Below are 16,533 nucleotides of genomic sequence, written 5' to 3'. Positions count from 1 at the left end.
CACGTTGTTTGTATGGTAATTTTCTACAAAAAGAGAAAATCACAAAAAATCTTTGATCAATGTTGAAACGAGACATCAACGTAACTGGTACCGCACCAGAGAATGTTCTTAATTGATGCAGTATTATGATATAAAATATGAATGTAAAAAAACGTCTTATCTTGTTTTATTTGTTGGGATGGTAATGCTAAGATCACAGAAAATATTGGACTATTACAGAATAAAATCAATGCTTAAACTAATACTGTACATTATTATACATTAGTCAAACTACATTGAAAATATTGAAATAGTTTATTATCATTGAATAATTATCATCATGTCACGTGCCATTAAAAAAACCCAAATATTTTATTTGGTAATTTTGACAGGAATACATCGGACATCGTCTTATTTCCTTTCTTAAATGTTTGTCCTATTTTTTTCAAAATAAACATATATCCTTGCGACTCTAAACTGACTTATGACAACAGGATGGGGCTGTTAATTATGGTATAATTCCTGTATCATTAGGTTCCGGATGAAGATACAGCTTGGACTCAATCGAGCGTGTTCCTGCCTGACACTTGTTGTGAGATTCTGTAAAGGTAGACGTAGATCACAGCAGAAACAGCGAAAGTTGTCTTCTCCAAACTCTGAAACAAAATAAAAATACATAATATGTGTTAGGTATTTAATGCTTTTCCTAGAAGACCACGTTAAAAAAACCTGCAAGACCTTACAACTCTAGTTGAACGAATGAAAATATGACACCATTTGTATTGATAAATCTTTCACGTTATGAACTCTATATGAACATTAGCATGATTATTTCAGTAGAATCATTTCGTTATAAAAATTTATTGTTTTGTTTTCGTCCTAATGCTTTCGAAATTAGTCAAAACCAAATAACAATATTTTTTTCTTCTATTAAAAAAATAAGAAATACACCTGCTTTTTACACTCATTTAGTCATATATTAAAATGACCTTAAATGGTTAAAGTACATAACTAAGATTCTGATAACTTGTCTTTTTGTGATAGCGGGCTGAAGTAAAGCCCGAGATAAGAGGTATGGAGAACGGTTTGTGATCAGTTCAATTTTTCGTATAATGTATCTGCTTCATACCAATATGTTTGCTACTCGTGTCAAATCAACTCTCATTTTCTTTATTTTTCCGACATTTATTTTGTTAAAAATGAAATACATCTGTACCTGCTACATAAAATCCAGCCGTCACCAAGTCCTCCACATCCGGTCCCTCCTGGTGCCCCGTCCAGTACAGGAAAGACTGTCTTCGGTCCTGCTCCATCCTGTGCGACATATCCGGGTAGAAGAACGAGCATTCGGGTGACTGTAACACATGGTAGTACTAGGGACTTGTTCTGTTTAGATCGGAAGCGCTCATCTCAAGCCCACAGGCTGTACATCCTACTGTTGAAGTTTCGGGGTCGATACAGGAGAAGCCCGCTATCACAAGTGGTCCTGTTGGAATGTTTGAGTGAGGCCATACTGTAAAGCTTTCTTCTCGAATACGACTGCTATATATTGCGTTGTCATCCATATTTTATAACGTTTTCAATCTGAAAATAATATTACATTTCGAATAGTAGTATATATATGTGCACGATAATTTTAAAAAGGAAAAAAACAACAATCCATCATCCAAGATTTATCATCTTTAAGATGTCCACACTATGATTCCAAGTTGCTACGATGCAAAAAAAAAGCAAAACAAAAGTTTTTTTGCAGAATACATTTTTTCTGATATTGTCGGTTCCGAATAGGCCTACATGAATAAAATGTAACCCATTTCCATTTAACAATTTATTGAATGGTAACATATGACAACTGTGAAAAGAAATTTTTTATCCAAATCTAAGATTAACCCTGTGTCTGCAGTTGTAGGCAACAATCAATCCCAAACGTTGTATTTCATTTGAATTTTCAACAAATTCACCTTGCGTTTCGTGTTGTCTCAGTCCAAAACATAAAATATACAATTGTACCTACTATCAATGTATGCTTTATAGTGATTTGTTAAATGAAACAAAAAACAAATCACTACTCGGGAACAAAACTCATTCAGCGTACAGATTTTGAATGACACCTGGCCACGCCTCTTTATATACATGAACTTATTTTTAGAATTCCCTTCCTTACAAAATTTGTGAACGAGTGAACAAGTGGTATTGACTTATTACTAATAAGTCATAAAAAAGACTTTTATGTATGAAAAATAAAACATAGTTATAAAGTATTCTATTAGCTTTAACTTGTTACATAAAATGCCATAATCGGTCTTTGACCAAAACTACAAAAATAAAATCTTAACATGGCCGAAAATGACAACAAACTTCCATAATTGCGACATATTTATCCGATATTCCGCTCTTATTTCTAGAGCAGACAATAACGGTTTGTTTTAACGCCCAGATTATAAAAGTAAAGGTCACAGATGTTAAACTATCTGATTTGCGCATTGATAATTTTCTTTTGAGCAACAACATCGATACTATTGGTACGTACGTGCATGTGATCCTTACCCCAAGTGATGAAGATGGTAGACTCTATATTCTGCTTACAGAAGACAAAAGCTTACTTAACTGCATAATATTCTATATACATTCATACAAAAACTTATGTCTAAATACAAGTAAACGCATATAGCTTTGTAGTTTACTCACCACTTCTCATAAAATGTTGTCTGAAAGAACCCGGCGTTAAGGCGCAGTCTGGAGATGGCCGGTGGCGACAATGTCAACAATCTTTAGGCTATTTGGCGGAAGTGACGTATATTTACCATTTGATACAAGTAATATTATACATTTGGTACGGAATTTTAAAAGCAAATAACGCCAAAGCGATATTTTCACTGTAAATGCTCTGATTTCAATATTGAAAAACTGGTATTTTCACTCGAGTGAAAAATGTTATATATATATTCACTTTAAAACCCTATATTTCACTGCGAAAATGTAATTTTTGCACGATATTACAATTTGCGAGTTTTGCGTTTCGTCCTTTGCACAGATATTTGATCGTAATAAGATCGTAATTTTATTACAGTGAAATTAATGCTTCTTTTTATTGCACATAAAAAATGCTTGATTTGATAACTAGACTCAAGACACTGATATATAAAATATCATTTGTAATGTGTGAATTAACTAATTAATTAATAAGGTCCACAATCAAAATTGACTGTGTACATATGTACCATATAGAGTATTACATTTATGGTTTATTACAGTCTTAAGCTTCTCGCAGGTTAATGTGGGTTTTTTATTATCGGGAGCATAGTTACTGGTTAACACCGCGTTTTTTAATTCGATTGCCCCTACCCGACACCAACCGGTTGGTTATTCCTATTTGTTTGCATATTTACGGCCGTGTGTGTGAATATTTCCGAATAGCATGCATGCACAAATATCTTTATATGATCCATTCTAATATAAACTTAGCATACCCCTATTCAAACCCCACTTTCACCACTATCCTTTTGATTTGAACATGTATTGTATATAGGTTTTGATAAATATGTACAACTATTAATGGTTAATGTTGTAAAGATCTATGTCTATATGTTGTCAGTTTATTAATAGAAGGAAGGATATTCAAATACCGTTCATATTATTTCTTTTGCTGCCAATCCCTCTTGATAGAAGGAATGAAGGAATCTGTTTCGGATTACTTATTATGTTTATCTTGCTTTTTTTGTTCTCTGTTTTTCATTTGCTTGTCTCCGTTTTTATTTGATACTTTGTTCCATACCAGTACCCAGCATTTGGTTATTCAAAATGTGTGTCTCGTCGCTCCATTATGTATAGATGCTAGTCGTTTTTATTATGTAAATGGGTATTGACAAAGATCAATATAGAGCGGCGGTTGGGACACACTATTTAAAAACTCATGGCGTTCTTGAATCACTGCACTATAAATGTATGTTATCTTTTTTATCTATTCTTTTTCATTTGTTCAGTATTGTTTTTAAACGTCTTAAATCATTTGTGAAATATGGAGTGACCATTAGTATTCAGTATCATAAGCCTCTTTTAGCAAACCATAATCATTACTTAACATTTTTATTTGATATTGATCCTAAGCAATGATATTGAAACTAATCCCGGACCCGAGCATGAGCAAAATGAATTATCATTTTTTCACCTTAATACAAGGAATATACGCAATAAAATCGGAGATATTGAACTGCTGGCTAATGAACACACGTGTATACTTTTAACTGAAACACATTTAGATGAAAACGTTTTAAATTCTGATATATTGATAGAGGGATATTCAGAGCCCATAAGACTTGATAGAAACTGTTTTGGGGGTGGTGTTATGGTTTACATATCAAACGACGTTCATTTTAAACGTAGACATGATTTGGATGGAGGAGAGATTATCTGGGTTGAGTTAAATTTCACTAATTGTTCTTATTTTATAAGCACTGTGTATCGTCCTGAAGGATCAAATATGCCTTTTTGGGACAATTTTCAATCATCCATCGAGAGTGCTCTTGGTATCAGTTCTAATGTTCTCATATTTGGCGACATAAATATTGACTTACTTAGAGTTCGAAATCATAGACTCAATGAGCTTCTTTTTCTTTTTAGTTCATCTAATGTGATTAATGAACCTACTCGTGTCACTGCTCATTCTAGTACACTTATCGATCCTATACTTGTCAGTGATACTGTAAATGTTATTGAATCTTCTGTAATTCCTGTCAATAATGAAATTAACGACCATTCAGCTACCCATGCGGTTGTTAAATTGATAGAAAACATTACTAAAACATACCAGCGTAACATGTGGTTGTATAAATATGCCGACTATGATCAGTTCAATAAATTAATCAGAGAATTTCCATGGCAAGAGAGATTTGAAAATTGTTCCGTTGACGAAGCTTGTGAAATTTTCACTGATTCCTTTCTAAACTTTGCTTATATGTGTATACCCAGAAAAATAGTAACTATCAGAAAAAAATGACAAACCATGGTTCAACTCGGAATTACGTACTGAAATTAGAAAAAGAGATCGTTTGCATAAAAAAGCACGTAGCTCTAATAGTCCATGTGATATATTGAGATTTAAACACCAACGAAACCGGGTTAACAATATGAAAAAAATTGCTAAAGTATCCTTTTTTGAAAATATTAATGGAATTATAGACAATTTTTGCTATACACGATTCAAAATCATATTGGAAATTGATGCATCGTCTAATTGGAAAATCTGCTTTATCAGAATCTATCCCCCCATTATATGATAGTGGTAATGGTACATTAGTGTACGATAACAAGAAAAAAACTGATTTACTGAATTCGTTTTTTTGTTCCATATCTGAAATTATTGATGAACCATGTAACATACCCGAATTTCCATCGATATGTCAAAATACCATTGAAACTGTATTTTTTCTGTTCAAGAAGTTAAGGATATTGTTTCAACTCTTAAGCTAAATAAAGCTACTGGTAAAGATACTATTAGTCACGAAATGTTAAAAAACACAGCTGAAACTGTGTGTTTTCCTTTGCAATTACTTTTTAATGCCTATATGCCTATATTCAAAAAGGGTGAACGTTTTCTAACCTCTAATTACAGGCCGATTTCACTTTTAAGTACTGTAAGTAAAGTTTTTGAGCGGGCTGTTACAAACATCTGCATATTTTTGTCATCGATAACAATCTTCTATATAAGTATCAGTCTGGTTTTCTTCCGGGACACTCTACCGTGTCCCAACTTTTAGAGATTTATCATAATATATGTGTATCATTAGAAAATAAACAACAAACATGTATGGTATTTTTCGATATTTCAAAAGCATTTGATAGGGTATGGCATCGTGGATTACTTAAAAAACTCTTTTCATATGGTATCAGGGGAAATATCTATAATTGGATAAAAGATTATATAAGTGAAAGAAATCAAATTGTCGTTATTGGTGATTGTTACTCAAATCCTTGTTATTTAAAAGCTGGCGTTCCTCAAGTGTCGGTTCTTGGGCCATTGTTATTTTTGATATTCATAAACGATATATCTGAACATGTGTTTTCCTTATCAAGAATGTTTGCTGACGACACCTCTCTCGCGTATTCTTCAAATAACATCCAAGATATTGAACAACACACAAATCATGATTTATCAATTATAGAGCGCTGGTCAAGGGAATGGAAAGTAAATTTTAATCCTAATAAAACTGAAGTAGTTTTATTAAACGGTTCTCTTGAAAAATTAGATATTAATTTGCAATTTGATAACACGATTTTGACTAACGGTGGTTTACACAAACACTTGGGTATAACTTTGAATGAAAATATGAAATGGGAAACGCATATTACTAATATCGCTAACTCCGCCTCACGGCATTTGTCAGTTTTCCGCAAGTTGAAATTTACATTAAAAGGGGAAACGCTGTCTAAATTATATACTATGTTTATTTGACCTTTATTGGAATACGCGAGTGAGGTGTGGGATGGATGCACCAATTTAGATTAAGAAAAACTAGAAAAAATACAATTAGAAGCTGCCAGAATAGTTACAGGTTTAACCTCTTTCGCAAGTAGAAATTCATTATATATGGAAACTGGTTGGGACACATTATCGGAAAGACGGAAGCAGAAAAAATTATTTTTATTTTATAAAATTCATCATAATATAGCTCCGTCTTGTTTACATGATATTTTACCTGATAGGATTAATGAAAGTACCGTTTATAACTTAAGAAATAATCATGATTATGTATCCCCTAGGTGTCGCCTAGTGCTATTTGAAAACTCGTTTCTTCCCAGTACGGTGAAGCTTTGGAATTCATTAGATTTGACAGTAAGATCTTCAGAAACTGTTACAAAATTTAAAACCCTAATCAAACGGGAAAAGACTGTAGCAAGACGGTCAGTTGGAAACAGAAAACTTGATATTATGCATACAAGACTTCGTCATGGTTGCAGTGCTTTAAATGCTGATTTATTCAAAGTTAATTTAGTTTTATCACCATCTTGTGTCATACTTATGAGAAAATTGTCTTTGTATAATACGAATATTAATTTGAAGTTGATACTTAACGGTTCTGATACACTTAGTCCGAAAGATAATGAAAGCATACGCCTGACAATTCAAGAATATATAAGAAATACCAATCGCTTTGTTTGATCGAACAACATTCACTGATTGCTAAATGATGATTGCTGGCATTTCATTGTCAAAACTTGTTTCATGATTATTTTTTCTAAAAAAACATTAATGCCAAATGTATTTGTAAGATATTAATTGTAAAATCATTTATATATCATTTTAGATTGTTTACAAAATTAATGTTCAATTGTATGGAATTAGTCACGTCATGAATGTCAAATGTTGAAACAATTTTACATGTAGCTATAAAACGTGGGTGCTGATATGGCTAAACAAATCAAATGTGACTACTAATACTTATTAATGTTTGTTTGTTTCTTTCTTTCTTTTACATATTATTTGATATACAATCATTAATGCTGCTATTGTATGTTTGATTATGTAACATCATATACATTTGTATGGGAGAGGGCAATTCTAAGTTGTATAACTTGTGCCTAATTCCTTTTGACTTTGTTCAAATAAAATATGTTTAAACTAAACTAAACTAGACATCACAACGTACTGATTATACTATGTCGTTGTAGAATTAGCCCAATTGATAGTAAAAAAGACGCAGGAGATAGTATTCGCTTTGTAAGTTAAAACAGGAGAGGCTTAATCAGCTTGATCATGCAACCAGCATATTGGTGTTATCGGAAAACACCTATCACATATACAGTGTAGCGTTGCTGTATTCGGCATTGACGGAAATCAACTGTATTTTCGACTGACCTATACTTCCGAGGCGAAACATTATTTGAAAGACAGTCATATTTGCAAACAAACGTTGGTATCTTTCAGTTAAAATATGTGCATATATATTTTTGATGAATGTTGCAGGATAAAAAGTATACATGGTCAGTGTCTTAAAATATAAACTGTATTTTGGCTCAGTTTAGAAAAAGAAAACATGGTTCATTCTTACCCTCGCCAAAATATAACTAATACTTTAAGCACTGGCCGTGTATTCTCTGTATATATCGATGAGCGGGTGTCAGGATGATACATATGTGGTTGTCACTTCTGACGTTATTCTCCTTTTATATATTTTATAGTCGTTGTACTTTTATTTAAATTTACTGTGGTCGTTCCGATGTAGTCTAAATTTTGATCTTATAATTGTAATAAAATTAAAGAGAACAATACTTAATTAGAAATGTGTTCCGGGAAATGAATGTCAACCGACAATATACAGAAAAGTAATTCAGGCAAATTCAATCTTACTTACCATGTAGAAATCTATCTCCTATATCCCGTATATCATTGCTTCGAGTGCGTGGAATGTGTCGGACCAAATAATGTAGGAAATAATATTGATCATTTGTATCCAAAATTAAAAAGACTTTGTAATCTAGATTTAGAATAGGGTGTGATATACAGTCAGCTCAATGCGCTTCCTAAAACAATGTTGATATCTCTTCTTACAAAGAAAACATTGTGATCAAATATCAGCTAGTTTCTGCCTTGGGCATCATGTCATTTTGCTGAAACACCAAAAGACAACAAAAGCAGTAAAGTGACAAACTCGTCCCGCTATTGGACTAAATGATAAGATTTAATTTTTTATTTCAAATGGAAAGGTAAAACAGTAACTAGGTTCATATCATCATTCATGTTCAATGCTCGGCTGTTAAATATATATATATTGTACATTCTCTTTAGGACCTATGGCCGATTATTTTCGTCAGTTGATATTTTCGCGGCTTCGCGAGATAGTGCTTTGATCGCAAACATTTGATCCATGAAAAATTGTAAAATTAATTAATTAAATATATCCTTATAGCCAAATATCATCACGATATTTGAAAACTGCTAAAATTTAATTTTCTCGTTTCTAAAATTCCGAAAATTTTGACCCACGAAATGATATTTAGCATATAATTAAATATTTCAAAAAGCACGTATGCACTGTACTCGTAATAAATTATTAAACAGTGTATACATCACAGTACAAGGTCATACTAATTGGGTTTTTTTACATAATTGTAAAGAAGATTTATTTCTTACTTTTGTGCATAATTTATTTTATTATGAAGTCATTTTAAGTAGGTCTAATAGGCGACACCTTATTCGGCAATAATTCATATACTTCAAATTAAGAGAAACCCTCAATCTACACAAAAAGAGTAACGTAGACTAGTGAGGCATGGGATCTGTCCGTGAAAGCACAATTAGGTATAAAGTATTAAATTTATCTTACTGACCATCAGTCCGAATTATACTAAAAATGATCAATTAATTTACAAAGTTCTTAACGATATTTCATATATTTTACTAAGATTAATAACCGTTTGATTTTCTCTAAAGAATTCAGATATGAAAGAAATATGTTATGATGGAAAATATTTGACTACTCTACAAATGCATGTAAAGAAAGCTGTTAATGATATATAAAAAAATAACAGCTCTTTACTATATTTCATTTATTTTACTAAGGTTAAAAATAGTTTGATTCTGTCTAAGAATTCCGCTAGGAAACTGTTTTACGAAAAGGAATAAACGATGAAAAATATTATACAAACTCCGCAACAATATCATGTAAAACTGTTAATGATGTCTGCAAAGTGATCTCATTTGAATGAAAACACGACAAAAGATAATATAATAATATTTATTAATGAGAAATATTAGTACGATGGGCGTGACTAAGGCCATTTAAACTTCTGAATTACATGCTGCAATAATTTAAACATAAACAACCTTCCGCTCTTTACACCGTACTTCGTTAATTTTTCAGTAAAAATGGAGTTTCCGAGATATGTATTACGTAATTTTAGAATATAAGAAACATTAACATACTTTTACTTTAAATTAAAAAAAAATGCAATTTCGTCTAACATTAATTTATAATTTATCCATAATCTCACGCGTGCATGTTGATAGAATAGAAAGAAATAGATAATTCTTTATATCTTTTAAACGAAAATAGGAATTACGTTTGTGTATACTTTTGCCTAATATTTAATGTCTTTTCAAGGATCTATGTGTTGATAAATCATATCACAATCATATACCAACCAACCAATCTTAAGTATAAATATCAAAACATTAATCGATCATTGAAAGTCATAAAAAAGCATTTAAAAACATAACAGTATTCCCCACATTAGATAAGGAAATAAATAATTTATAAATAATTACAACAATTATATATATATAATTTAAACATCTTACTAAATTCATAACAGCACTTAATTTAAAACTTGATCTATGCGTAGTTAATTCTCAATTACTGCCGTGTTGATATAAACGGATAAAAAGCTATTTTTTATTATTTAGAGTCAATACAACCGACTTCTATCGCCTTTTGACATAATAAACCTAGGTATGTGGTCGAGATTCAATCTACATCGGAAACCTTTACGGTAATCCGCTCATACATGCTGATAAGGTAACAATAAATAACAACTTCAATAAGAAATTATCCCCATCAACTTAACACAACTATTGCACTCCTCAATGCATTATGCACTAAAATCCTCATCGTATTTTCAATATAATTCTAAAATAACATAAACATTCTGTGTACTTTCATCTTTGGTTTTAACATGAAGTATTATTTCGTAAATACATGTTATCAATACAATACGATCAAACAATAATACAGAACAACCACAAACACAACTTTTGGGAATTCCATTCAACGAAACGTTGTATACTAAATAAATAATTAAATATCGTAAAACATAGTAAGATATCAACATGAAATTGCAAAGCCCTAAAACATCATCTTATAGGAATGTCAGTCTCAAATTTTGATTGGTCATTCAAGATATATATATATAGAATAAAAAAAAAATAAAAAAAATGTTCCCGGTTTCACGCATGGCAGCCAGGTTTCCTATGACAAATACGTGAAAATTCTATTTTCGATTTCCCCCTTGCACATGGGACAAATCAGTTGGGCAGAGTCGCAGACTTTGCAGCAGGACCAATGTCCACATGGGTAGTAAGCAACCACACGGAGACTCTCTTGACACACAAAACAGAATTGTTCTCTCTTCAGTCTATTATTTTCTTCCTGCAACATCTGAGTTTCTGAAAATATCAGTGACCAATATAGTGGGCCTTTTTTTCTGGAGAAAAATGCGAGATATTCAAAATTGGAGCACATCTACTTTATTAATTTGAGATATATGCAATATTTAAATCGATTTGTTAGAGACATGACCGCACTGAAGAAAGGGTGGACATAAAGAAATAGACTGCTACGGAACATTAGATAACATTCTTATCAAACATAAGTCAGATATAGTTATACCTTTATCTTCATTGCTGTCGCCGGGCTCCATTTCATCCTGGAAAATGTTAAAAAATATATTAAATAGAGAAAAAATATGCATTTCAAAACTAATTTCAATTTGATACCGGTCGTAACATAAATAGACAATACATTGGGATACGTGTCTGTGCTGAAATTATCAATCAGAATATATTGTTAAAACGTTGATTACATGTACTTTACCTTGATATCGGCCTCTACATCTCTTGTTGAGGAGCTAACCTCCTCGGGTCGGACTTCATTGTCACTGGCTTTTTGTTCGTTCATCTCTACAGCATATTAAGAAATCATTATCATTATTATTATCTTTATTTCCTCCAAAATTGAAGATTACATAAAGAATGACATTTAACATGAAAACAAGAAACAAAACAAAACAAATAGAAATTTACAAAATATGTTCAATTTCAAGTCTAATAATTAGTAATTAGTTGAGATTATTCAAAGCAATAAGGATCGCATGCTTTCAGGAGTCTATACAAAAAAGATACATTTCCTAATCTAAACTCCTCTAAGGCACTATTTGAGAAATCATAGGCAAATTCTTTACCCAAAAAGGTGTTACATAAATCAAAATCTGTTAAATTGTGAAGCGACGACATGAATTCTAATCCAAAATTAATCACCAAAAAACACCAGTACTCGTCGCTATTTTTATCACAATGCAAAATAATATGGGTAACATGATCATTAAAAAGTATTCCACAATTTTGACTTAATTCTATACAATTTGATATTCGTGAGTTTACACAAACATTCAAAATACAATGTACATGATTATTATACTGTGGAAACTTTACAGCGAGTTCCAAAAGAAAGTGCAACCTATTTTTAGGGTGAATACATTTGAATCTAATAAAATCTATATCATTTGACATACGTTCTAGACGTGATCTTTCATCAAATTTGTAAACATTTTTATAAACAAATTTTCGCCAATATTTTTTACTAGAAGTACCAGATTTAATATAATTAGTAAAAGAATCATACAATGAGTATTTTCGTAATATACTTATGATGTCTGGTTTGTGTTCCTGATTATGTTATTAATTATAATCCTGTAGGGAGAGGGCTTCATTTAAGTTGGAAAACTTGTTCCTAATCCTATTGTATATAAAATATCACAATGAAATACCCCACAAAATTCCAACATGACCCCCATTCCGGCGTTTTGCCATATACAAACCTAACGTTTGGGTAAGTATATGATATATTTGAATTAAAATGAATTAAATCAATAACAAAAAGACACTTTAGTTCTATTATATTTATATTTATTATCGAAGTTAAAACACATGTAAGATTATTATGAAAGACGTCAATATCAAAACATGGGTGACTGGTCATCTCAATTCTGATCAGTACGAGTTATTCTATTAAGAGACCACTCTCTATTAAAAGACTACTTTTCAATTTCCCTTGACTGGTCTCTTAAAGGTAGGTTTCGCCCAATGAAATATAAAGACTACGAAATTGAAATTTATCCTATAAATAGATATAATCTTCAGATCATTTTCAATGCATACAGCGAACAATATGGGTGGTCAGTTGCCTAGCTTGACCAGGAAAATACTTCTCTAAAAATAGAGCAAAGTCAAGCTTTACATAGAACATGACGTATTTTTTCCAAAACGAGGCCGCAGCAACAAACGGAAGCGTGCAACAAAATGTCGAGATGTCAGATAAAAGTGACAGTCTTGCCACGGCATGTTTAGTTAAAATACAACAACAACAAATCGAAGTGCGAGGGACTGTTTATACATATCATATAATCTGAAACACTTCATGTTACTTACATACGCTCGCTAACTTTGTACACCAAATATACATGTAGTTAGTCTGCGGCTATCTGTGTGCTGGCATATGCATATGTGTTGAAATTTAACTCACCACGTGCAATGCCGTTACACGAGTCCCAACAGATCCCGGCAAGTTCCGCTTGAGATGTGGCTTCTGTTTCTTCTATTGCTACATGCCATCTCTGGATTTAAATCCCTATAGATCTATCCTAGGGTGCTACCGAATCCATTATAATTTCCTCCACTTTGTTGCCGATTCAGATATATTTTTTTCATCTCACACACTTTTGTTCAGCCATTTTGTTTACTTTTAGTGCGTGACAATGCGCATGCGCCAAACTTCGACAACGCAATCCATCGCAGCTTCATTTGCATATTATTTTGTCTGACGGACACCGTAATATTCCGAAGGATTTCCTTCAATTTTGTATTCAAGACACATTTGTTCAATCTCAAACACATAAAGAAATTAAATTGAGATATTTTAATATGTTTTTTCATCTTTTCTTCCGCTTATCGCATTTCACAAAAAAATATTTATTTGGTTGGGCGAAATCTACCTTTAATACAGATTGGACTGTATGTTTAAATCAAAGTGGTTACAGGCTATATATATATATATCTTGCATGTGTCTAAACCTGCCTATATTTTTCCCCTAATTTATATTGGTAATTTTTTATAAGCCTAATAATATAGGCAGGTTTAGCGTAACACTCGTTCTGTGGGATTTCTTTCTATGAGAAGGAAATCGCCTCATGACTTTGTTGCATTAGAGAATGATAATTGATATCTAGTTAGTGTCCTACCGAGATAATAAGTCTTTGGTTCAGATAAAGACCACTTTTTATTAACACTGTATTCACTAAATATAACGCAGTGTGTTACTCGTAGTGTTTAGCTTATCTATATTTAGATCATGTTTCCTACGATGCCGAGGATTTTATGAATGAGTCCATGAATATTCATATATGGAGAAACACGGGGTTATGCGTTGAATATTCATTAAAATAAAATAACAGCACAGTCAAATTACTGAAGAAAATGATGACTTGGAAGATCAGTAAAATTAAACGTGGAAAATATAAAGGATTAAAAAATATCTTAGAATACCGTTCTGCTAACGTTATAGTCAATTGTACCGATGGAAACTTACCTCAATATAGAAATACTACTCAGTAAACAAATGTATACAAACAGTGTGAGGATGTACAGTATACATACATAATATAAATCTAATTCGTTACAAGTGATTTAACATAATAAATTACATGCAATATTGTAATGAGATTATTTGTTTATATCCAGCTCCATTATAAAACTTTGCCTGATTTTTCTCAATTCAGAAGTAATGTACATATGTAATTACATTTACATGAATATAATTTTATACATCACAAAAATGAATAAAAAGAACCATAATGGAAATCGAACTAGTTTTATCATATTGTATTCGTGAACATTGTAATGACAGGCATAAGATATTCAAATGTCATAGGTACATCATCCTCGATACTCCAGGGCTTCCGATCACTTACGATCTCTACACCCCTGGACTATCTCATAGTAAAACTGGAGGCAACAGAATAGAACAGATAACTTAGTCATTTGATGTACATCAAAAGAGCCGTATAATGGTACACTGTGGTTGACTGTGTGACTTTGATGTTAGGCGTCGCTCTCTCTGTAGTCTTCAAAGGAAATCTTTGCTAGCCTGTGATTGGTCAAATGTTTTCAGCTGAGCTGCCTTCAATTTCACTATGAGATAGTCCAGGGGTGTAGAGATCGTAAGTGATCGGAAGCCCTGGAGTATCGAGGATGTAGGTACATGTTCATGTAGGCAAGTCGTCCTCGACCTTACAAATAAAACTAAATATAGCTGCTTGTCAACCACATGTTCATCCGTTGCCAGCAGAAGAAAGTAGTAAATCCAATACATAAGGATAATATTGTGTACAATATTTATAAACGAAGATCGATTGTAGGATTGATAGCTTAAATTCAGTATTTGAAACAGATTTACTGTGCAAAGTGTAGGTTCTATATACACGTACCTACCTACCAGCAACAAAGATAGTCATCAAAGCGTGTCCGGAATCCAAACATCCAAGTATTAAGTCAAAATGAATCACCAAATTCATTTAATTGAACTCGTAACAAGTGCACGTGCTGTTAGTATAAACACTGGAGTAACTTAAAGAATGGTGTGTTTGCATTGGCACGTCCTGTGCTTGATATATTGCTTGACAATATTATGGTGGAACACGTGGGTGTTTGTGGCGGGGCACCGCACTGTGCACAAAACGTCATCGGCTAAAGATACATGAACAATACATTAAATTTAAGTATATCTTAAAAGTGCCTCATACAAAACACACCCTGACTAAAACAAAACTTACAAACCTCTGAATTAATCAAATAGCCAGGAACGATTGCGGTTAAGGCTCCCGTGGTCTCGCACTGTTGACCTTTGTAGTAAGTAATAATATTATGAATGTCAGAGTGGTAAAACAGCCAATCAACGTTCTGTCTGTCGGGGATTTCCAGCCTATAGCATACATGGAGCATTCTGGGTAGGCCAGGGCACCAGGCTAACATATATATGTACTATGAATGACACCATATGTTACTACTTGCTAACACGGATTTACACGTATGTACTTTATGTACTCTAAATCAATGACGTACAACGTAAATGAGACGCACTTGCGCTGCAAATATACACACATTTCCAGAAGAAGTGACGATTATATTGTGTTGTGTTGGATATCAGGAAAAGGTATTTTATGCACATACATATTTTTTTTTCAAACCAATATTGATATGATTTTTGATGTGTGACATTCTAATAAAAACACGTGAATTTAAATTTCTGTTGGTTTGACAACGGGAAGAGGAGCTTTGCTATCACTATTGATATAACGGCATTAGTAGATATGTTTTATGTAACTATACTGCTGTCATTAGGTTTATTAGATGAATAAGTAAGATATAGCCTTTTACTTTTCATTATTAAAAGTTTTATCCTGATTTGCAAATATCTGTATAGCTACATGTACTGTAAGGACAGCGGATATTTAAACGTCAATAGGGACATTGACATTGTATTTAAATGTATACTAAATAAAGGTAACGTTAGTGATATAGACATGCAACATTAGCCAAAGGAGAGGTATCACTTTGGGTCATTTTACGGCCACTCATGATGATCAGTCACAATCAAAAATATATTGCATATAGAGTATTTGGGTCAGTTGCATATTGTGTATGCTATTAAGAATAATTTATATAAATATGCACGTTACCCTAGGATGAAATCACCTTCAGTAGATCATGACAAAATCCAAATGAA

The 16,533-nt window shown here is 32.3% G+C and overlaps 1 protein-coding gene and 1 long non-coding RNA gene across 2 annotated transcripts; both read right to left on the bottom strand.

The window, feature by feature from the left end:
• Positions 1 to 297: 297 nt before the first annotated feature.
• Positions 298 to 2,753, bottom strand: LOC138310763 (uncharacterized). Its single transcript, XR_011206479.1, has 3 exons — positions 2,668 to 2,753; positions 1,196 to 1,563; positions 298 to 635 (listed from the first exon to the last, which is right to left on the bottom strand). It is a non-coding gene; the product is annotated as an uncharacterized lncRNA (long non-coding RNA).
• Positions 2,754 to 9,699: 6,946 nt separating this feature from the next.
• Positions 9,700 to 16,007, bottom strand: LOC138333082 (E3 ubiquitin-protein ligase MYLIP-A-like). The gene is made up of 4 exons (XM_069281217.1): positions 15,585 to 16,007; positions 11,568 to 11,653; positions 11,364 to 11,400; positions 9,700 to 11,140 (listed from the first exon to the last, which is right to left on the bottom strand). The coding sequence occupies exons 2-4, from the start codon at positions 11,649 to 11,651 to the stop codon at positions 10,944 to 10,946; spliced, it is 318 nt and encodes a 105-aa protein (XP_069137318.1). The 5' UTR covers positions 11,652 to 11,653; positions 15,585 to 16,007; the 3' UTR covers positions 9,700 to 10,943.
• Positions 16,008 to 16,533: the final 526 nt, after the last annotated feature.

Source organism: Argopecten irradians, chromosome 1 (genome assembly GCF_041381155.1).
Source record: "Argopecten irradians isolate NY chromosome 1, Ai_NY, whole genome shotgun sequence".
In the NCBI taxonomy this organism is placed as follows: domain Eukaryota; kingdom Metazoa; phylum Mollusca; class Bivalvia; order Pectinida; family Pectinidae; genus Argopecten; species Argopecten irradians.
This window is presented reverse-complemented; position numbering and strand designations above follow the sequence as displayed.

Bases quoted from the DNA above. Each gene is read 5' to 3' on its own strand.
- LOC138333082 (XM_069281217.1), bottom strand. From the start codon at position 11,651: ATGAACGAACAAAAAGCCAGTGACAATGAAGTCCGACCCGAGGAGGTT. The intron at 11,401-11,567 runs GTAAAGTACATG...AACATTTTCCAG, and splicing joins ATGTAGAGGCCGATATCAAG to GATGAAATGGAGCCCGGCGA. The intron at 11,141-11,363 runs GTATAACTATAT...TGATATTTTCAG, and splicing joins CGACAGCAATGAAGATAAAG to AAACTCAGATGTTGCAGGAA.